General features: G+C 42.1%; 1 protein-coding gene across 15 annotated transcripts in view; it reads right to left on the bottom strand.

Annotated features, from left to right (window-relative positions):
- LOC105747476 (S-formylglutathione hydrolase-like) overlaps positions 1–23,032 on the bottom strand; it is a 110,193-nt gene that overhangs the window by 14,492 nt on the left and 72,669 nt on the right. For 5 of the 15 annotated variants that reach the window (XM_071208302.1, XM_071208301.1, XM_071208305.1 and 2 more), the window contains 4 exons: positions 21,787–21,945; positions 8,594–8,647; positions 7,631–7,702; positions 2,878–3,141 (listed from right to left, as the gene is read on the bottom strand). Coding sequence is in view for 1 of the 15 variants with exons in the window: in XM_058276735.2 (XP_058132718.1) it covers positions 7,643–7,702; positions 8,594–8,647 (114 nt within the window). In the remaining 14 variants the exon portion in view is untranslated. Of the gene's footprint in view, positions 1–2,877; positions 3,142–4,428; positions 4,534–7,630; positions 7,703–8,593; positions 8,648–21,786; positions 21,946–23,032 lie in introns of all 15 variants that reach the window. The other 10 variants (XR_011645863.1, XR_011645864.1, XM_058276731.2 and 7 more) reach the window with 6 other exon arrangements.

Genomic DNA, 23,032 nt, shown 5'->3' with positions numbered 1-23,032 from the left:
CAGATATGATTTCACATATTACAAAATTTAACCCAATTAGTAGAAATCACAGCATTTCCTGTCAGCTTTAGGAATAGGGCTCATCATATTTGTTCTGTTGCTCATGATTTTAATCTGGGCTGGACAGTGCTTTCAAAAAAAAATTGCAAAGCGTAACAGCTATGGGACGTGAGAATAATCTGGTGCTAGCAAAAGCACTTCAGTAACTTTCCGAAGTTGAAGAGCTTGGCTGGTAGTCAATGACGGGTAAGACTCTCAAAAGGAGGGCAACCTAAGACAGGCACAGTCACCTCAACTGAAACAAAAAGGGGAAATGTTAAAAACTGAGGCATGGTGGCCCTTCTCTGGAGAAACTGGGAGAGAGTATCTCAAAACATTGAGTCTTTAGCACCACCGGTACAAGAGGGCCCCAATCCTAGTTCTCCTTCTAATTGGGCTGGGCATTGCTGGGTCAACCATGGTAAGATCAGCAGCTCTTGTAAAAAGTCACTCTGATGTCAGCCGATTGTCAGCCCTAGTTACCCAGGACCTCAAGAACCTTGAATATCAAATTTCACATTTAGAAGAGCCACTTGATTCCTTAGCTGAGGCAGTCCTTCAGAACCAGCTCCTTTCTCAAACAAGGAGGCCTCTGTTTAGCTTTAAGAGAAACTTGTTGCTTTTATGCTAACCACTCCGGCATCATTAAAGAAAGCTTAAACTTAGTCCAGAAATGATTAGAAAAATGAGAAAAGGCTCAGTCAGCCACCAAAAATTAGTATGAAAATTTACTTAATCAGTCCCTGTGGCTTACAACCCTTATCACTGCCCTTTTGGATCCCTTAATCCTCCTATTATTGCTGTTAACCTGAGGCCCACTCATAATCATTTAGTTTGATTTATCTGAGAGCAAGTGCAAACCATTAAGCTCTTAATCCTGAACACCCCAAACCAAAGCTTACCTATGCAGAACAATGGAGAGTACTCAAATCCAAGGGTTTGAATCTCCCCAAAAGAGAAGTAGGAGCGTGACCACCCCCACCAGAGAGGAAAATTCCACAGCCCCCTAACCATATCTTGCTTCTGTAACAAGCTTGTTCAACTGTAAAACCTTATCTCAGAGCCTCCTCCTGTAGAAAGTCTCGTCAGCCCCTGCCAAAAGACCAACCTGACCCAGACCCTTGTAAATAACAAGAACTCTCCAACTGCTTTTCTCTCCTGATAGAATCCCCAGCACTTAATTAACTGCAAGCACCTGCTTCTGTGCGTGCTTGCTTGCTGAGCTATTGCCCCCTGCCCTGAACCTAAAGGCCTATATAAGCCAACTTCCCCCGTGACCCAGGGCTGCTCTCTCCTCTGTGTAGGGTGAGGCAGTTGCTGCATGGCTAATAAAGCTCTCAATTGGAACTTTATTCAGAGTCTGAATCTGGCCGATATCGCTGGTCTATAACAGCGAGTCCAGCTTACTAGGCTGAGTTGGTAATATGATGCCAGTCATTTACAAAGGCCAAGAGATAGCTATGGGGGAAATGGACTTGGCCCAGTGGTTAGGGCATCTGTCTACCACATGGGAGGTCAGCGGTTCAAACCCCGGGCCTCCTTGACCCATATGGAGCTGGCCCATGTGCAGTGCTGAAGCGCACAAGGAGTGCCATGCCATGCAGGGGTGTCCCCCACGTAGGGGGGCCACACACAAGGAGTGCGCCCCGTAAGGAGAGCCGCCCAGTGCGAAAGAAAGTGCAGCCTGCTCAGGAATGGTGCCGCCCACACTTCCCAGACTGCTGATGACAATAGAAGCAGAGAAAGAAACAAGACAACAAGACGCAGCAAATAGACACAGAGAACAGACAACCGGGGGAGGGGAGGGAATTAAATAAATAAATAAATCTTTTTAAAAAAATTGTTGCTTTAAAAAAAAAGATAGCTATGGACTTTGGACAATGGAGCAAACATGAGGAAACAAAACGAAGTGGTAATCAGCTTTGAAATGCCAAGAGGCCACTAAATAGGATCCCCTACCTAAAAGGAACATTAAGAACAGCACAGAAAGGAGGTTCTGTTCCTCTTGGAACATCAGCCCACACACTTGTAGATATAGAGTACAGCTCCTTTAATTAAAAAGAAAAGTACTGGAAATATATTTAAATCACAAGTCATAATTTAACCCCTAGAGAATATTGGTAAAGCACATTTCTGAACAGAAAATCATCTGTTGCCTGAGGTGCATTATAGTCAAATTGCAAATAAGGAAAAATGACAACCATTGAACATCTGACATGACCGGCCCTGCCAAGCAGTATTGAAAACAATCCCTTTATATTACTGTGGTAGAGCATAAAAGCAATATGTGACTTCCTAAAACTTTCAGTCATATCAAATAAGTACTGCAAGGTTCTTTTATTTTTATTTTTTTAAAGATTTATTTATTTCTACCCCCCCCCCCACACACACTGTCTCCTCCCTGTGTCTACTTGCTGTGTGTTCTTGTGTCTGCTTGTGTTCTCATTAGGTGGCTCTGAGAATCGATCCTGAGACCTTCCGGAGTGGGAGAGGGGTGATTAATCTCTTGTGCCACCTCAGCTCCCTGTTCTGCCATGTCTTCTTCTTGTCTTCTCTGTCTCTTGTTGCATCATCTTGCTGCACCAGCTCTCTGTGGAGGCTGGCACTCCTGCAGGGTGGGCACCCCCATGGTGGCCAGCTCACCACATGGGCCAGCTCGCCTTCACCAGGAGGCCCTGGGCATCGAACCCTGCACCTCCTATATGGTTAACAGGAGCCCAACTGTTTGAGCCACATCCATTTCCCTTGGTTCTTTTATTTTTATAAGGATTTTGGCAATAACGATTTTTTATGTATATCTTAGGATTTTACTGAAAAGAAGGCAGTCTAGCTTCATACCTTGCACACAGGTATCCTCAGTAAATACTGAGAATTTTCATTCTATGAAAAGAATGTAGCTGTGGCAGAGGAGATGACACCAGAATCTGGAGCCTGGGCTTGCCTCTCCATCTCTTTGTAGCTCAGTGTGGCCCAGGCTATGCAGAGACGGAGGTTTTAGCTGGTTCATCTGCAACATTCGGTGTTCTAGTTCTGTATTGGATGCCTTATTCTTTCCCAGTGTTGTTTTTTTTTTTTAAAGTCCTTCAGTTTCAGTTATCATTCCTAAGGAAATACCAAATCATGCATAAATCTTTCATTCCAGGCTTTATTTCCTTTAACACATATCAGACCCATAAATAGCCATGTTTTTTGAAAAACAAAAAATTCTTGCCCTTCTCTTTTAATTTCTAAGTAAAGAAACTGTTTATCAAGAAAGTTTCCATTTAGCCCTCTTCAACTTTCAGAATTTAAGATAGGTAGATATAAGAGTTTTTGTTTCATTATGTTTTTTGGTCATACTTATTTTCAATTAAAAACTTTAGAAGCATACAAAACTTTAAAATTTCATTTGTAACTGACCCTTCCAGGGTATACCTAATCCTGTGTGTAAGGAAACTAGATCAGCAATTTTGACCAGAAATCACTGCAAGTTTTTAAAACTACATATTTTCCATGTGTAACACATGACACACTTAGACTTTTTAAAAATAAACATTACCAGAAAATCTATCTTCCTATTGCATTTGCATTGTGGTTATACTTCACATCTCACTTCTCTTTTCTATAAATCATACCCTTAGAACCACTTAACATCACTACTATCATTTTGTATTTTAAAGTAAAATGTTTAAAATCAGAACCAGTATTAAACTAGAATGGAGATCCAGGTATATGTGCTATGTAGATCCAAATAATTATTTTATTTCATTCTCTTAGGCAAGGTAAGATATTTACAGTCACAAAAGTAAAAGATATACCACCAAGCTTGGCTGAGTGTCCTCAATTTTTATTCATACATTTGATCCTCAGGCCAGAATATATTGTTCAATATTATTCAAGATGCACTTACACTCATGGAGGTGTCAGGAGTCAAAACATGCAAATAAGGGAGCAGAGAAGGCAAGTGATTCTCTTCATTTTAGAAATTTCTATAACATTATTTTCAGTGTGACACTCAGGGGTCAGTGGAGGTACCTTTAAGTTACTTTAAAAATCTCATATGGTAAGCATAGATAATAAAAGATCAAACTCTAAAAGCACTTGGTTCTGATGCAGGAACAAGCAGAGATAATTCAAATGCACACATCCCAAAGTTTTGCAAACAAACACCAAAAACCCTAGCAGAAAAGGTAGAGAAAAAATATTTTAAAGTCTTCCCCAACATTCAAAATGTTCAAGATGATAAGCACAATGGGCACATACTTTTCTGACTTCTCTGCCTCCCTCACTATATCTACATCAGGCGTGCACTTGCATATCCTCTATCTTTGGCTTCATGGAAAGAAACATTTGTGTACAGTTATTGGCTTACTAACAAGCAAACTGAAAGATACATAGATAGCCACCTACCATTGTCACTGTCCCCTGCAGATGGAACACTGTCGCTAGAGCTGTCCCATGTTTGTGCCTGTGTAAGTTTGTTGGAGGAGATAGGAGGAAGAGTGAGGGCTGGGTCTGCAGGAGAGCGTGAGAGCCAGTCCACATTGAGTTGCACAAGGACCAGGACAAAGCAAAGGGGCAGCAGCATTTCACAAATGACATAAGGGTTGTAAGAAAGTGAAGTGGATTTCATTGATATGGGGTTCATTTCAAATGTACAATACAGAAGGAGATGGGGCAAGGAATAAAAAGAATGATAAAAACTGAGCGTTAGTACTTATCAGTCATTTACTTTGCATGCTGTTAATATCGTTCATCTCAACATAAAGCCCAAAGATTTAAAGTTCTAATGAAACATGTCAGCAGGACACAAGTACCCATAGGTCGTGCAGAAAAGAAGCAAAAGACCTACCAGGTAATTTTTTGCAAAAGCCTTCCAAATAATTAATGCTCTTAGCAAACAATCGCAAAAAATCTGGTTGCACAGGAAAAACTTAATAGAGGTGTGGATATATCTATTCTCTAGAAACTCAACCATCGATGACAGGATCAGTATTGACCAGGTGTGATTTTTTTCCCCCAAGGCAATGTAAAATTTCTTTTTAAAGATACCTGTAATTCTATTGGCACGCTTTATTGATAATTGAACCTAGCCAAATCTTTTCTCAGTCTCTGACACACTTCTCAATATTGTCTTTGAATATTGGTCAATATATACATTGGTTAATTTTGGACCCTAGTAATAGTCTAACAACAAGCCCAATTAACCAATAGAGGTCAGTCAGTTTTGAGCACTCTACTGGGCCATTAATGAAATGAAGCACTTTCCTCTTTTTTTTTTTTTCATTAAATATCCATATAGCAATATGCAATTTCATATGTTTAGGAAATAGCTATATATTTTTTTCATTTAATCGTAAGGCAGAACCAGTAAAATAAATGGACATGGTTCTAGGAATGACATTTGGGTACATGCAATTATCTTTCTTTAAGGGAAAAAAAATCAGAAGTCAAAAGAATTTGAAGAAAACTATCAGCTGACTTTAAGAATCTAAGTTCTTATTCCAACTTGCTGATTTGAGCAGTCTGCTTTCTTTTATACATAACACACAAATCACATAAATTCACATACTTAATTTTAAAATAAAACTTCCTTGGCTTTTTCCTAGAACTACTCAATCAAAAGGGTTTCTATCTTTTTTAACCATCTGACCTTCAGTTAAGATTACTAGATACATTATTTCCTAGAAAATGTGATAATTGCATACTGTAATATTTTTAAACAAATAAATGAAATGGAAATAAATTCCTAATATGTAATGCTTGTTTTATAAAGTTCAAATATGCTGGATGTTCCTCAAGATCAATTACTATTATTTACAGCAACCAAAGCAAAAGAACTTTCAAAACCGATTTCCTCATTGACTAGTCAAAATTATAAAAAGGTAGAAACCTTGGAGAGGGGATTACTTTTGTTTCCTGCTACTAAAAGATAAATAATTCATTAAAACATTTTTTTCTTACCACCCCAAAGAACTTGAAATGATTTAAGAGTACAAGTGGAAGGTAAGCTCTAACTTCGATAAGGTGAGCTTGGATGCCCAAAAAAGGAATTTAAAAAGTCACTAAAAACAACGTGATTGCTAAAGTGCAAGGCTGCACTTTCAAAGGAATACTGTCTGGGGAGCGGCTGTAGCTTCCCATGAACGAGGTTCCAGGTTTGACCCCCAGTCCTCCTTAAAACAAAACAAACAAGATAACTAACTCTCATTGGGGAGCAGATGGAGCCCAGTGGTTGAGCACCTGCTTCCCATGTACGAGGTCCTGAGTTCATCCCTGGTACCTCCTAAAAAATTTATTTGATTTTCTTAACGTAAAAATATTTTAAGATTGTGCAGAACTGACTGCAAAGCTTAGGAGGAAGCCGTTTTTCCCTGGGGGTCCTCGGGTGCTTTCCGTGCAGGCAGAGCTGAGCCGTGCCCCGACTGGCCTCCATTTTCCCCGGCACAGGCCTGAGCCTGGGAGGACGGGAAGCCCAGGGCCCACGGCTCAGAGGCGGCATATGCTCAGAGCTCCACATGAGGCGCCAGCGAGGGGCCAGCATTTGAGCCTTATTTCTCATACCATTCTGCTCTCCCTAAAGCACCACTAACCCTTGCCAAGCCCAAGCATCTTGTCAAAGGGCTTTGCCTCCCGGTCCATCTGAAATGCTGGGAAGCCATTACACCTGGCCAGCCTGCTCAGAAATGAAAGGCTCCTCTGTGTAAAAGAATCATCTGTGTTCTTTTTTCTACAGGTGCCCTCTCCACCCTTTTCCCAAAATATGCCAATGTAAAACTTATGCTGTTGCCAAAATGCTTTACTGGAAAACCCAAGAACATCTGAGCTAGTTTTTGCTTAGAAGTGTCTCAGTTGTCTATCATTTTCTTAAAAGCATCTGTAGTGAGTGGGTGCCAAACCCCAAAGAATCAAATATATGAAAACAAAGAAGGACCTGAGAGAAGGTATATAGCACCAGACCTTTAAATAAATGGAGAAATCAGAAGAACATTTCTAGCTGTAGCCCTTTAAAAAAGAAATCAATAAATATTTTGCACATTGATATAATTTACCTCTGTGATAAAATAATAGTAAATGAAAAGAAAGTAGGTACTATAAGCAGAATGCTTTCAAGAAAGGTTTTTTTTTTTTTTTTTTTAATGATTCCTGGCCATGCAGGGAAATCCTGAAATGACCATCCTATTAGATGAGTAAATACATAGAACCTGCCAGCCTCAGGAAGCAAGTGCAGGCTGTGAGAGAAGGAGCTCCTCCCCTAGGGGCACCCTTAATCATGGACTCAGCAGAGCACCAGGCACCCTTGGGGCAATGGAATCACTGACAGATAATCCCTGGGTATCAAAAACCTCCAAAGATCATTTCTTCTCCACTCTACACACACCCATCACCACTTTACTTTTACTCTGATTTGGAAGGAGGCAAGCCATCTGTGACTGAAAATACGGATTTATCAGCTGATTCCTTGGAAGCAAAGCTCTGAAGCCTGGGCTTCCCAGGTGGTGGTCCGATTTTGAGGTCAGGAGTTATTATACTCGCAGGATCAATAAGGATATTCACGCTGACAATGGATCATTTTCAAAGGCTAACAAAACTGTCTGAGCATTCTGTTTACCTGATGGAGGCTTCAGGCAAAGGGAGTGATGCTCTCGGTGGTAGGAGACACTGCAGGCAAGTCCTCTTTCACCTGCGGTGTTAGAAGGAAAGGCAGTTTAAAGAATAGAAGAGAACTCAGCAGGCATCTCTATGTTCCAGGATGATTATAAAGCCACTGGCTTTTTGCATTTGCTGCTGTGAGATGAGGGCCTGGCTAAAATATACGATAATAGATGCATACTCATACAGCAATTTTTAAAAATGGTACAATCAAAAGAATATTGTTTGCGGGGGGGGGGAAATTCACTCAATTTTTTATTTGTTCTTTACAGAAACATTTTAGTCATGGAAAGCTGGGAATCCTTTTCTTCCCCAGCACATCCAAAATGGAGCATATCAGATGAAGAATCTCATAATGCAATGAAATGAGGAAGCAATGAAATGAGATGTCTACAGGAAAAGCACACTGAATCGTTTATGGATAACAAGATATTCCAAAGGTGGTTTGATTTGAGCTGGTTTCATTCAGTTTAGGACACAGTCTATAAAGAAGTTCCCCTATTTGGTTTTAAATATATTTATATCTTGTAAGTAATCTTTAATCACAATTAGGGTGAGTTAAGGCTAAGATAGCTAATGAAAGTGAGGTGGAGTTCCCAGAGAATCTGCAACACTCAGTTAACTCATTAATCGCACAGTCTTAGATGATCTCTTTCTGTAACTCAGGGGTTCTTAACCGTTTTTGTTCCAGACTGCTCTGCCAATCAGGTGAAAACCATGGACCCCTTAATAAGTCCACACTGTATTGTGTATTATTTAATAAATATTTCCTGCCCACTCCAGCATGTCCCCACAAGAATAATGTATTTTTGAATTTCACTTCAAGCTCACAGACCCCTGGTTAAGAACGCCTGCTGTAAAAGATGCTCCAATTCAGGCTTCATGAAAGGCCTCCAGTTCCATTAACCTTCAGGAAACTCACCTCATTTGGAGAACACTGACTGCCGTTACTCTGCAATGTGACATCGTTTTGCACCTTACAGAAGAAGAAAAAGAAAGCATGGTATATTCCCCTGGACTGTAAAATTGCTGTGGTGAGAATGCATCTTTCTTCCTTCCTACACTACATTAACTAGTGAGTGTGTTAAGTCAGGCATACACACATTTCCTAAACCATGAAAGTTGTATTCCTAGAAGAGTACATATGAACTGGAACACAAACTAAGGTGAGGGACCTCCCAGCACAAAGTACCTGTCGACATCAGCTTGTCTGTTTACCTGCGTGGTTACCGGCCATGCTGCCATTGGCTTCTTCCACATGCAGCCCCCACCCCATTTTAATTACAGTCTTCTAGAAAGGGTCCAAGCCAGCAGTTCCCAAATACAGAGTCACACGGAGAGCTGTTAATAAAAACCTTTGCCTGAACCCAAAATCACCTGGGCAAATCACATGCTGTCAGTTCAACATCAATTTGCCTTGGCAATCATGGTTCAAAGAAAGTTTTCAAGGAAAAAAAAAAGTTCAGTTAAAATGGGCAGAGCTTGGGATTGACCATGGGTGACATTCTGGTTTCCAAGAGGAGTGGCTCAGTGGGTGCTGGTACCTCTGAGACCCACAGAGAAGACACTTGGGAGCAATTCCAGAAGGATGCTGACAACTAAAAGACAGCTCCATGAAAAAATGGGCCCAGGACATGAATGGATGTTTCTCCAAAGAATATATACAAATGGCAAAAAAGCACATGAAAAGATGCTCAACACGACTGGCCATTAGGGAAATGCAAATCAAAACCAAGATGTGATACCAAGTCACACCCACCTGAATGGTTATTATTTTAAAAAATGGGAAATTACAGGTGTCGGAGAGGATGTTGAGAAATACATCCTCGAACATTGTTGGTGGGAATGTAAAATGGTGCAGTCACTGTAGAAAGTTTGACTGTTCTCAGAAAGCACTGATTTAACATATGGCCTAGGTATATACCCCAAGGACCTGAAAGTGGGGCCTGCAGCAGCTATGCATAGCAATATTCATACTAGCCACAAGGTGGAAGCAACCCAAGTGTCCTTCAAGGGAAGGAGTGTACAAACAAAATGTGTTACACACAACAGAAGACTACGCAGCTGTGGAAGGAATGGAGTCCTGACTCACGCGATGGCATGGATGAACCTTTTTGAATAGAAGAAGCCAGGCACAAAAGGGCAAACGTGGCAGGATCTCGGTGATAGGAAATAACTAGAATGCACAAATTCATAGAGGCAGGAGGCAGACTACAAGGTCGGGGTGGGGTGGGGATGAGTACAGAGTTTCTGGGTGGTTGAGGAAAACATTTTGGGAATGGATGGTGGTGATGGGGTTGAAAGTACCACAGTGTGAGTGGGATTAAGGCCAATGAACTGTATGTGTGAAAGGGGCTAAATGGGAAACGTTATGCTGTACATATATGACCACAACACCTGTTTGTTTGTTTTTTAACTAAGGAATTTGATAGCTTCTCTTTAGCCATGTAGAGAATGAGAAATGTATGAGACCTGGAGATGAAAAAGGTCAGCAGTCCTTTGGATATACATATTTGAATTTTGGGGGGTAGAGATTGGGGCCTGGAACCATTCTTATTCAAGGGGCACCTGAGCCTGTAGCATACCAGGAAAACCAGGGGAGAGAGATGCACGGAGATGAGGGGCCCTGCAGGGCACAACGCTAGCTTATTTCATGATGTTCTGTCTTCTTTTCTTAATTTTATTTTTTAGGAGATATCAGGGACTGAACCTGGTACCTCATTCATGAAAAGCAGGCACTCAGCCACTGAGCTACACTGCTATGCTCTACCTCCTTTTTTATTTTTATTTTTTATGATAATCAAGAACCCTGTAGAGCCACCCTAATGAAAATGCTGGTAATTGCTAATATAAACATCTTCATACATGTCACCAAGTTCATGCCAATCTCTATTCTTATCTTGAATTCACTGTTGAGGAATGTTATTCTTAAAAATCTTAAAAATAGGGAAGTGGGCATGGGTCAACTGATAGAGCATCTACCTACCATATGGAGAGTCCAGGGTTCAATCCCCAGGGCCCCCTGACCTGTGTGATGAGCTGGCCCATGTGCAGTGCTGCCACACACAAGAAGTGCTGTGCCACACAGGGGCACCTCTGTGTAGGGGTGCCCCACATGCAAGGTGTGCACCCCACAAGGAGAGCCACCCCACATGAAAAAAGTGCAGCCCACCCAGGAGTGGTGCCACACACATGGAGAGCTGATGCAGCAAAATGACACAACAAAAAAGAGATGCAGTTTCCCAGTGCTCCCTAATAATGCAAGTGGATGCAGAAGAACACACAGCAAATGGACACAAAGAGCAGAAAATGGGGGGGGGGGAGGAGAGAGAAATAAATAAAATATTTTATATATTACGTTCTAGCTTTGGGTTTATGTCAAAACCAGAACATATGTTTAGGGTGGAAAATGTCATTAATTTCCCTATTCAGTTAAGTGGCTTTGTTAGAACTCCCAACAAGGAACTTGACTTCTGGGTTGGTTCTCACGATAAGCAACGCCTTCCCCTCCTATTTCCTGTCATTCCCCCTAACCCTTCAGCTCATTCTCTATTATTTATATACAGAAAGGTCATTTGCAGTTCTCCCTGAATGGATGCCAAGGCTACCCAAACTTGCTGTGGAAAGTCATCAAATGTGAGTATAAAGCCAGAGAAAGCACTGCCAATGGCAAATGGCCTCATGCTCTTGGCCTCCCTGTATCTAACTGGGCCCCACACCATTACACACAGTGCAGCTTCCTGCACACGTGCTCAACACAGCCTCCAGTTACCAATCCAAGACAACCCCACCAGCCTCCTCTCTCCATAAACTCCTTTTCCCATCCTCAGCCACCTAAGTGCCTAAGACAGACTCAGGATGACAACTCTATTGCCTTCAAATTCCAGTCCTCTACACCAAAACAAGGCTGAAGCCGCTCTAGGTTACCAAGAGATACTGGTTAGTTGACTTAAGAGTATCCTGGAAGGTTTGCTCTCTTCCCAAATGGGATGAAAGAGAGAATGTGAAAATAACCAGATCATAAATGAGAAACATATTTAAGTTCTGCATAATCATTATTGCCACCCTTACCAAGGCACAACTTCCTTTTCTTTTTCCTGCTCTTTGTGACTTCCTTTTCCCACCAGAGCCAGCTAATCCAACCTCCCTTTTTAAAATCGTGAACACACATCTAGTCAAAGATGGTGACTTGCCCTAGAAGGAAGACAAGGAGTAAGAATTTCTTACTCTAGTAGGAGGACTCCTCATCCAACCAAAAAGGATGGGAAAAAACACCTTGAATTAATTAACATAACACAAAACATTATACTTGAGATGGACTCTAGGTATTTTCCCAGAGGGTTTGTGTTTCCCCCAATCTCCTGAAGTCAGGTACACAGGTATATCTCTTTTTGAGACTCTATGAGAGGGAAAGTTCAAGGACATTTCAAGCAGGTGCTTAAACAAAGGGGGGAGGGGTGGTGACCAAACTGACTGAAGGATTGATACATTACTTGGAACTGAAATATCCTTCTTTGGGATGACACTAGGATTCTCCACATAATAAAATGATGGCAAACAGTCAAACTTTGGGAAAATCCCATGAAGCTTTATGGGCAAGTGGAAACATTCCAGATGCATTTCAATTTAGATAAGCATAAGGAACTGCATTACAAGAATAGAATATAAATTGTGCCTAAATGATGGAGTACCTTCAGCAATCAGTGAAAACCCAGTGCTCTCTCCACTGAATGGGCAGGACACTGAAATTCTCCTTCCCAAAGTCCATTTCTTATCATTGGATCCCCTCTCTTTCTCTCCCTTCCATAAGCCCTCAGGGACTGCTGGCTGTGTGCATGACCCTGCTCAGAGGGGAAGCCCTAAGTGTCTGTGATTCTGTCAAACAATGGGAGAAAAGCAAAGAACAGGAAAAATAAAGAGGAGATCAATAAAGAGAATAAAAATCCCCTGGGAAAATCTAGAACTGACTGCAGAGAAACAGCTCACCTTTGCTGATGGGAAAATGAGAGGAAGTTCAACATTAAAACAATCTTGGACAAATATTAAGAGAATGTGACACTGAAATATTCTTTCCTAACCACCGAGATGTCCAACCTTAGTAGAAGTTCTTAATAACTATTGGAACTGACTAGTGCTCCACGGCATCAACAAAAAGCACTCAAGTATAGAGCTACTTGGATTAAAGGATGGGATGAAGACTAGACCAAGGCAAAACTTGACCTGGGGTCAGTCAGTACCTAGTCCAGGATATACCCACCCCTGTTCCTTCCATTCCCCATCTGCATTCCTGGTGGGAGGCAAAATGCATCATCATGGACACACATGCTCTCTACCCCTGCTGAGACTAGTTGTTCAGAAAAGGATTGTTCTATTCTGGTCCCACTAGGTTTCTAAATATGACAAGGCTTAGTACATCACCACTAGTCCACATCATGCAGAGGCAATATGATAGAGTGGAAAAGCAGGGCCCAGCCATTTACCACCTAAGTCATCCGGGCCAGCACGTGCCCTCCTGGCAGCTCCAGGTCCTGCACCTGTAGATTGTGCCTCATAACGCCCACCTTTCCCTAATACCTTGTCTGGATCCTGAACTCCTGAGGGTAGGGCCTTGGCTTAGTTCACTTCTAGTTCTTTGGGTGCCGTGGTATGTACTCAGTAAGTATGTGCGGAATGAAAGGCGTAACAATGACACATGTCAAACACCTCACACCGTCCGGTTGCAGTAAGGCCTCAATATGTGGCAGGTTTCACAATCAGGAAAACCTGCATTTCAGCGGAAGACACTGGAGATCCTGGATGATCCTCCAATTGTACACTGAGATGGAGCAGACACACTGTTTCCCCTAGAGGCTCTGGGCCCTGCTGGGACTCCTGATGCCAAGCTCATGGGTGGGCATCTGTCTGGTGAGGTCAAAAGTGTGCCTGCAGCAGGACACTACCTTGGTCTGGAAACATCCCCCCATAGACTTATGAGTTGCAAGGGAGGATTAAAAAAGCAGTAATTACCCAGTGGGGAAATTGGGCCACACCTTGGCCAGGTGAAGGAATTACTACCACCAGGGAGGGGTAGATGGGTGTGGCAGGCCTCCAGCTGGGGCATGCCGGGGCAGTTTTCCAACCAAGAGTGCAGAACCCCAATCTAATTATGAATCATCAGGAAACCTCAGATGAACGTAAAATGAGGGAACATTCTAATGGAAAGGGGGTGGGGGAGAGCAGGGACTGTGTGCTTCAAAATTTCAAGGTCACAAAAGTTAAAGTTTGTAGAATGTTCCAGATTAAAGGAGGCTGTAGCTACACCCCCAATAAATGCAACACCAATGCCTAGACTATATCCAGCACTGGAGGGGGCAAGGCTATGAAGGACCTTCCTTCCTCATGGAAGGAAGATTAGATGAAAGTATTTTATCAATGTAGATGTATGAAGGTAATATTGAAAGGTAGCTCTCTAAGATAAAATGCCTGTTAGTAAAAAACCCACACTGAAATGGTGAGGAGTAAAGGCCATGGTATAAGAAGCATACCCTCTAATGGTTTAGAAAAAGAACTCTGTATATGTGTTGTGGGCTTTGGAGGGAGGGGAAGAAAAGAGAGGGAAGGGGGAATTAGAGATGGAGTAAATGGCAGTAGAAATGGAGTGCATCTTAATAATAGGCAAATGTGGGTAAAAGAATAAGTGGATAGTGGGGAGTGGGGCATATGGGAATCCTGTACATTTTTATGTGACAGTTGCATAATCTAAGTCTCTTTTAAAAAAATAGAAAAAAAGAATATATGAATGTTCCTTGAAATGGCTTTTTTTTGGGGGGGGACATGACAATCTTTTATAAGTTTAGAATGATTTCCAAATAAAGTCCTTAAAAAATAAAATGTGCCCATGCAGAATCAGCAGCAGCAGTGTCTGGAATGGAGAGCTGATGACATGGGCCCAGGGCAGCCTGCACACGAAAGGCTTTCTGCTGTTCCATGATGGGGTGATGCAGCAACGTCTCCACCAAAACGTGGGGTGCCCAGATTCTGTCTAAGACCACCCCCTAGCAATAACAGACCAGGAGAACAATAACAGCTACCGTTTATGGCGTGGCCTGTGTGACAAGGCGCTTCCTGCATCATCTCGTTCCATTTTTATAACAGCTATTATTCTCACCCCAATTAACAGAAAATGAGGGCAATTAACTGGCCCATGGTAAACCCTTGAGCTGGGAATGACTGATACCCAAAGCAATTGCAAGTCTCTCTGCTCGACAACTAACCCATACTCTCAGGGGACAAGGCTCTGACCTTTATTGCCCCCTTTTCTCCTATTTCTTTAGCACAGAGACTTACCAGTGTGAGACTGCACACGGACTGACACCTCAGGGTATATAATTTGGCTTATGCACAAATCCCGCCTCGACATTGGCCACTCTAAGCCCATTCGACAAGAAGGGACTTAAAGAGTGTTCCTCACTCAAACCTCCCTCCCTATGACCAGGGTAAGTTCATCTTTTAAGCCCCTCTAGGTTCATCCCTACCTTCCTGTCAAAACTGCCTTCTCCACAGCCACTCAAATTTTACTTCATGTAACTTTCCCAAACCCCCCTTTCCCTGTTCTCAGATAGTTCTGGTAGTTTCTCTTTGATATATTCTTTTCTTTTCTTTTCTTTTTTTAAGTAATAATAAACTTTATTTTCAGAGAAGTTTTAGCCTTACAGAAAAATGACACCAGAAGGACAGGCCATTCCATATGACCCACCACCACCACCCATGAATCTTCAGGGAACGTGGCAGCCAGAATTCCGTGGCAGGCCCTGGCTAGTCTGAGAGCACCCTTACCTCACACCCTGGCGATGTCTCCAACTGAATCTGACCACTGTAGGAACAAGGGAGGAAAAAAGATAGCAGGGGAATTTAAAGCACAAATGCTTCAATGTAAAAAGGAGGAGTCTGTTTTTGTTATTAAAAGGTAAACGTACTTCAGTGCAGAATCTTGTAATTCTAAGGCTTCTGCTGATTCCATGGGATAAAGGTTTACAACACTTCTCTTGCTAATATCTTTGCTTAATCTAAAGGGTATGACGTGGAAAGACGTAAGCAATTTTATTAAGCATTTATTTGTAGTAAATTCTACCACTTTGGGTCATCTTTAGTTTCAAAAGTTATTATCTCTTTAGGATTAAATGATGGAAAGTTTATGATAAAATTTCAAACTACACAGTATTTTCCTACCACATGCCAAAATATAATTTTCCATTTGCTATATCTAAATCTAAGTTATTTGCTACCTAACAGAAATTTCTGAGAAAGCCATCCTTTTCACAGGTATCACATGCTAAATTTTATTCTAGAATTTTATTTACAGAAGCAAGTTAAGTTGTTGAGAGTACTACATTATGGAATATGCATAAGGGAATTTGGTTTTAATAGGATCAACTCTGATTTACCCTAAAGCTTTCACTTCAAATAAAAGAATTCATAAATAATTTGTGATGCATTTTTATTTTTGAAATTTTCTAATATTTAGAATCTGAATATTAACCAGTGAGATTTTTTTACAAAGAGCTATAAAACCACAAATCTCAGAAAGTGATATAAAAATCACAAAGCCATTTTAAAGGGTAGAAATGCATTCATGTTATACATGACTATTGGAAATGCTATCAAACTAATGATCAGAAATCCTTGAGAGAAGAAACCAAGATAAAGGCAAAACAGGACCTCAGTATTTCACTACATGTTTGAATGTTAAGGTTATATAAAATCTAAATCTTTGAAATGTAATACAACAATCAGTGCTTAACAAAAATAAAATCAAAAGAATAATGCCTGACAAAGTAATTCTCAATAAATACTTAATAATTTTTTCAAAACCCACACAAAACACACACACACACAAAATCTGGAATATCCAATGTGTATATAAATGTTTTTATGATTAATTTTCAGCCCCATGCCACCAGAAATAAACAACCTCCATCTCTTGAAGTGCCATCTCTTTTTAAGAAGCAACAGGTGGGCTGGAAAGTCTCTTTTTTCTAGTTTTTTTTTTTTTTTTTAAACCAAACTAGGTTTCCAAAAAAGTGTGAGTGTACTGGGTGGCTTAATGGGATCGGATACTGAGACAGGATGGTTTGTGTATTTGGGCTAGGATTTTTCCTAACTGCTGGAGGGTAGAATCCTGGCTGGTTTTTCCTAGGAGTCCAAGATTTCCCTTGAAGGTTTGAGTAATTGGATGTGGTCCTTTAAACAATTTCAAAAGGTGAATAACCCCAGGACCTGGGGAAGCCTCTGACTCTAAGGAGTGTTAATGGGAGCAGATTTACTCAGGGGAGGCTTTTTTTTTTAACTAAACTTGGCTAGGGTGGTTTTGAGAGTTAGGGTTTTACTTTCCCTGAGCTCTGGGGCTTATATGCTTGTATGGAGTTTTCACTTAATTTGTAACATTTTGCTAGCTCTTGGGTGATGGCTGCTATGAAAGCCAGGCCATTGTTGCTGCTTATGGATAAGGGTATTCTGGGCCATGAAACTATTTTTCAGAGCAAAGCTTTAGTTACTTTCTTGCTTTTTTAGTGTGGTGGGAAAGGCCTTGACCCAGCCCGAGAAGGTGCACATTATTACTAATGAGCACCTATACCCTCGACTTGGTTTTGTTTCTGTGAAGTCCATTGCTAAGTTTTTAAAAGGGGCAGTTCCTGTGTGCTGGATGCCCACGGGGCCTGGGGACCTCGGGAGGGGTTGTTCTTAGGCAGGTTTGGCATTGGCCACTAACGGTGGTGCAGGGCGAGGCCATCCAGCACTGTAGTAATATTTTCTGAGCAGGGCTCTTAAAGCAGCTTTTTGCAGGTGGGTGAGCTGGCGGTATTGTTGAACAAGGGTGTGGGCGGTCCCCTTTGGGATGAAGAATCAGCCATCTGGAGGTAGCCAGTTTCCCTCTGGTGCTTTTTTGAGATGACGCACTTTAGGTACCAAACTTGTTGCTGGCAAATCCGAGCCTATTTCCATCTCTGAGAAAACTGCTGCTGTCTGTGAATAGGGTTTGATCTGGGCAAGAAAGTGGCCTGTCCTGGAGGTCGGGGCAGCTGGCATACACTTTTTTTTGTTACTTCTGCACAGTCATGTTCAGGAGTTTTTCTTTTGGTTGGCAGGGAAGTGGCAGGATTCAGGAAAAGGAGTGGGGGAGTTTTAGAAGCCCTGTGGGAGTTGAGTCCAAGTTAACTGAACTTTTTTGTTGAGTTTTGGGATTCTCCCATTCAAGAGCAAATAGGGATTGGTTCTGGGGAGCCACCCACAGGCAGAAAAAAAGGATTTTTTTAAGTTCAGACACAAAAATCAGGTTGCCCCAGGCCATAACTGTCCCATTAAGAGGTACTGGCAGCAGCGGAGTGTTTCAGGGTGAAGTATTCCTCCCTTTTCAGGGTGGCCTTTTGTGATGGGTTGGGTCTGGATTTTTTAAGGCTGCAGTTAACAGGGAGACCTAGTGTTTTATTCGCTTTTTTGCTTCCCTTTCAGCAATTTTGTCCCGACTGATGAATACCATTTGAGACTTTGAGGAGCTGGGAGATGTTTATTTCTGTGAACCCATTTAGCTTTCAAAGTTTGCATTTGATGTCTGATGCCTCCTGGGTGACGAGACCTGCACTGACCATTCTCTGGCTTTCCAGGGCTTCTGGGTTGAAGGGAGTGTAGATCCGGAAGGCTTTGCAGAGTTGCTCATAAAAATCCCTCAGAGGTTCTTCAGCCTGTTGAGTGATGGAGGCCTTGTAGGCTGTGTTTGTGGGCTGCCTCGCTCTTTCTCGTACCCCTCTGAGGAGGGCTTTTTGATACCACTGAAGGGCAGCCTGTCCCTGATTTGTGTTAAAGTTTCAGGCTGGCTGAGCTTTTGGTGCTGCTTCTGGGGCCCATTCCTCTGGTTTCAAGACAGTTGTGGGGTCTGTTCTCACAACCAGTTTCTGGCCTCCATGAGGATCTGGCATCTCTGCTCCATATTGAACAGGTTAGGAGGAGCTGGAGGCAATCACCCCAAGTGGGGCGGTGGGTGTGGAAAATGGACTCCAGGAGGTGGATAAGAGCCTGAGGCTTTTCTGAATGTGAAGGGGTGGGTGCTTCCAGTTTAAGAGATCTGCCGGTGTGAAGAGCTGATGAAACAGGATTGGCCTCCTGGGTTGCTCAGTCCCATCTGCACTGATCTGGGTGGACCCTGTGTTTCATGGAGGGGCTTCTGAAGCACAGGCTGCACTGACTGAAGTCTCCTCACGAAAGGGACCTCAGGAGCCCGCTCAGGGCTGACCGGCCTGGGGGCCTGAAGGTGGAGTCCTCTCTGGGAGATCTGCCTGTGGAGGCTCCAGGGCAGGGAAATGTTCTGGAATGGCTGTACTATACAGCAGGAAGAGTGGGTTTCCTTCTGGAGATTTTTGTAGAATAACGGGTTTTCAAAGTCTGGTTGTTTGTGTTACTAGGACCCTGCTCTGACCCTTCCTTCCAGCACAGAATCGAACCTCAGAGGGCAGGGTTTGGGCAATTTCTAACCAGGAATTGAAGTAGGGGAACTGAGCGGGGTGGCCGGGGCTTCAGTGACTGTCTGCCAAACTGCATGAACCTTGGCCACCTCTAGGGTTCCCTGAGGGCTAATTAACACTAAACTTAGGCCACTTGACTTTGCACAGAGTCCGGAGAGTTCTGGGGGACATACCATAATCCCTGGAAAAGCCCTTTTTGAAAATTTTTAATATAGCATCTAAGATGGTGAGTTTGGATTGTGATGATCCCATCCCTGAGCTGGTGTCACAGGTCAAACAAATGAGGGGGGCCCCTCACAAGGCCACTCAGATGCCCGCTTGTCCGTGCTTCTCAGGAGAACTTCATCTCGCCTTAGCTAAGGCGTCATGTAGAGTCTGGATTATCCACTATGCCGGATGACGTAGCCGCTAAGTGCAGGTTGGGACCTACTCGGGCCCCATAGTACAGGCCATGGGGCCACAGACTGGATCAGCAGAGGCCTCTGCAGTCCCCAGTCATTCACTCAATCACTCAGAGGTTCCACAGTCCTGCCCAAGGAACTGCCCTATCCTGGAATCTTGAATCTCGAGATTTTGGGAGGTGATCAGTCTCCACTTCTGTCTGGAGATTGGCCTGACTGGGACTCAGAGCCCTGGGGCCTTACCTTTCCAGTATCTTCTTATGCTGTTCAACCCACCCCTCCACTGAGTCAGGCTGGGTCAGAGGACATGTTCCACAGGGATCCTTTCCCCGAAGGAGGCCCCATCAAGAGGATAGGTGGCACTGCCTCCTTCATGTGGAGATCTCCACCAGCCATGCTTGCCAGTCCCAAACCAGAGGCTCAAAGGGCCAGCGTGGTTGGGTTTCCCAGTCAGGGAACCAAATGTTGCAGCAAAGCCAGGAGTTCTGAGTGGCAGAAAAACCCAAGTGGTCCTCAGATGAGCAGAGGAACAGACTTATAACACACAGGCCCAGAGGAGAGTCACTCTCCAAATTCTGAGCCCTGTCTTTCAGTTTTCATAGGTTTATATAAGATTTTATGTGGGACTAGCATGGCTCTAGCTCACTGACTAATGTGTTGCTAGGGTAATTTTGCAAGTGGGGTTACAGAAGCAGAAGGTAGGTGCAAGGTCATGCTTTTGTGGGCTGATTTACAGAAGCGGGGGCAGGACTGGTTTGTTAGATCACAGAAGTGGGGGGGCAGGCAGGAGTGGTTCATTTGATAATCTCCTGCAAGGCCATGTTCTCATGGGCTGATTTAGAGAAGCAGGGCGCAGGAGTGGCTTCTTAGATAATTTTCTGCAAGGTTATGCTTTTTATTTCCTAACAGCCAGGATACAAAAGAAAGAATTATATGTAAATCAGAAGGTAATGAGATGTAACCCTCTCTTTCTACCAAATTCCACTTTTGGTGGTCAAGAATATCCTGCTGAAGCAATGAAGTAGGAAAACCAGCTTTTACCAGTTGGCTGGGCCTGCACAGAAGCCCCTGGCTGTCCTCACTTCAACTTGCTATTTAGCATAGCAAATTTCCCACCCAGGGGTGGGGTTATCTGCCCCTTTCTTGATCACCCAATGTATGTGGAAGCATGATTTCCTGAACATACTAATCATGCAATTATATAACCAGCTATGTGTGTTCATTCATAAGCAGAAAAACTAATGCATAATCAAAGCAAATGTTAAGTAGTAACTTAGGCATTTAAGCAAGAGAGAAACTGCAGCATGGGGAGTTGGGTCTGAGTCACTTTGGACTGGCCTTGGCTCCTTACCTCTGCAGACATAATAAAAGTATGCCTACCTCTCATGTGAAAGTTTTCTTCATGCCATCTCTGCTTATCCCCAGAGGCCCTGCTCTGAGGCCTAACAACTATATCTTTCACTATATAGGAAAAGAGAATAACTGAGAAGTATTTAAAATGACTAATTCATTTACAGAAGCTGAAACATTAGAAGTACACACTAGATCTCCTATTCGTTCAATCCCCAAATGTAATGGGTTCACACACACCAATTCAAGTAAACCTCATACACTGAATATCTCAATCTATGTAAAAGATACACCATGAACTTAGTATTTCAATTTAAAAATCCACAAAAAACCATTCATAAAGACTATTTCATTTATTTAAAAAACTGACTGAAAAGGAAGGAAATATAGTTTCTGAACTGATAAGGCCATAATTATCCAATTAATTCTCAATGATTAGTAGTAACTTACAAAGTTTAGTTTCAACAAATAAATAGGTTACTAGTTAAAACTTCTTTACTTTCTGACTTGGGGTATTTGTGGGAAGGGCCAATTATCTATCTTCTTCATGCTTAGCAGTATTGTATACCACTATAGTTATTTACATTAAACTTCACAGATAGAGGTGAATTAAACAGATTAAAAAACAAACAAAACATAGGAATAGTCTCTTGTAATAATATTAGCCACCATTTACAGAACGGTCCCTATATGTTAGACATAGGTAATCTCAGTTTATTCTATAGACAAGGAAAATGGAATTTAGAGAAATGTAGTGATTTCTGAAGGATGCACAGGTATTACATGAAGAAACTGGGATTCAAAACCAGGCTTTGTCATTTCAAAGACTCCCACTTTTAACCACTAATAATGCTTAAAATGTTGCTTACCAAAAAAAAACAAGGGTCAGTCACCAACTGCTTCCACCTCATTACAATGGATTATTCAAAATTGGACCTGTTCAACATTTATTTAGCACTTAGTATACATCTCACACCCTGCAAGGTTCTGGAGATCTGGCCTCTGTCAGTGGGAGGCTCACAGTCTATCTGGAAAGACAGGCAATAGAAATGCTTTGCTTTGTTTATTGAAGGAAGTAGAAAAAGAAGGCATACAAAATAACTTCAATGCATTTTAACACATAATTTTCAAATCTATTATAATTGGGAGGCTTTTATTAATTGTCAAATGTAATGACTGAAATGAGTTTATGAAGTCTTTTGCTCTATACACAGGTTCATATAGGAATTGTGGATGCAAATATTAACATAAATGAAGCCAAGAGTTTCAAATGAATTGAGCAAGTGGAGGACCAAGAAAAGAAGAGAATATAAATTTAGGTTACCATGTTTATTATTCAAGGTTTAATAGCTTTAATTTAGATGTTTCCCTAAGCATTTATTTAATCTGAATTCTTCAATCACACTTGTGATAATGAGAAAGTAAATCATATGTTGCTTCCTCAAGGGAGTCATCCTGGATTCCCAGCATGAATAAAGCAACTTTATTTGCACAGCAGGATGTCCCAGAAAACTTTAAAACTCACTGAGGAGATCTAGGCCTTTTTAACTATGTAATGTCTGCACCACCAATTCACATTTCCACCCTGAAAGGATCACAAACTAAGAAAGTCTCCTTTAACAAGTTCTTTGGTCTTATTTCTCTGACTTCTTGGGCATTTGTAACTAATTTAAAGTATTAGGATATATTCCTGAATATTCTATAGCAGCCATCAAATTCTGACTTTGATGTTTATTCATAAAAGAAACTTGCTAATAAGCTCTAATGAGCTTTGCATTACTACAGTGGTATGTGTAAATCCACACTTTCCTGGGCTTAGGATGCTAGCTGAAAGTAGAAAGCCAGCTGTTAAATGTCGTGCCCTGGATCCTTGCATGTGATATGGAAACCAGGGTCAGCGTGTTCTGGAAAAGTACTCAGAGCTGCCACAAAATTGTAGCCTCAAAGAAAGTCGTAGTTTGGGTACCTTAACTTTTGGCCAGTTTGCAATAAAATGGTGTCATATTTTCTCTGTTAAGAAAGCCGCAGATGCTGTATCCTGGCCGCAGGACTTACTACAACTCATTTCCAGTCAATTACATGTAGTTGGTTGCTTTCATCTGTGGAGTTGCCTCC

The sequence above is a fragment of the Dasypus novemcinctus genome, chromosome 15 (genome assembly GCF_030445035.2).
Source record: "Dasypus novemcinctus isolate mDasNov1 chromosome 15, mDasNov1.1.hap2, whole genome shotgun sequence".
Classification (NCBI taxonomy): Eukaryota; Metazoa; Chordata; class Mammalia; order Cingulata; family Dasypodidae; genus Dasypus; species Dasypus novemcinctus.
The sequence above is the reverse complement of the archived record's forward strand: the minus strand, read 5'-3'. Positions and strand labels throughout refer to the sequence as shown.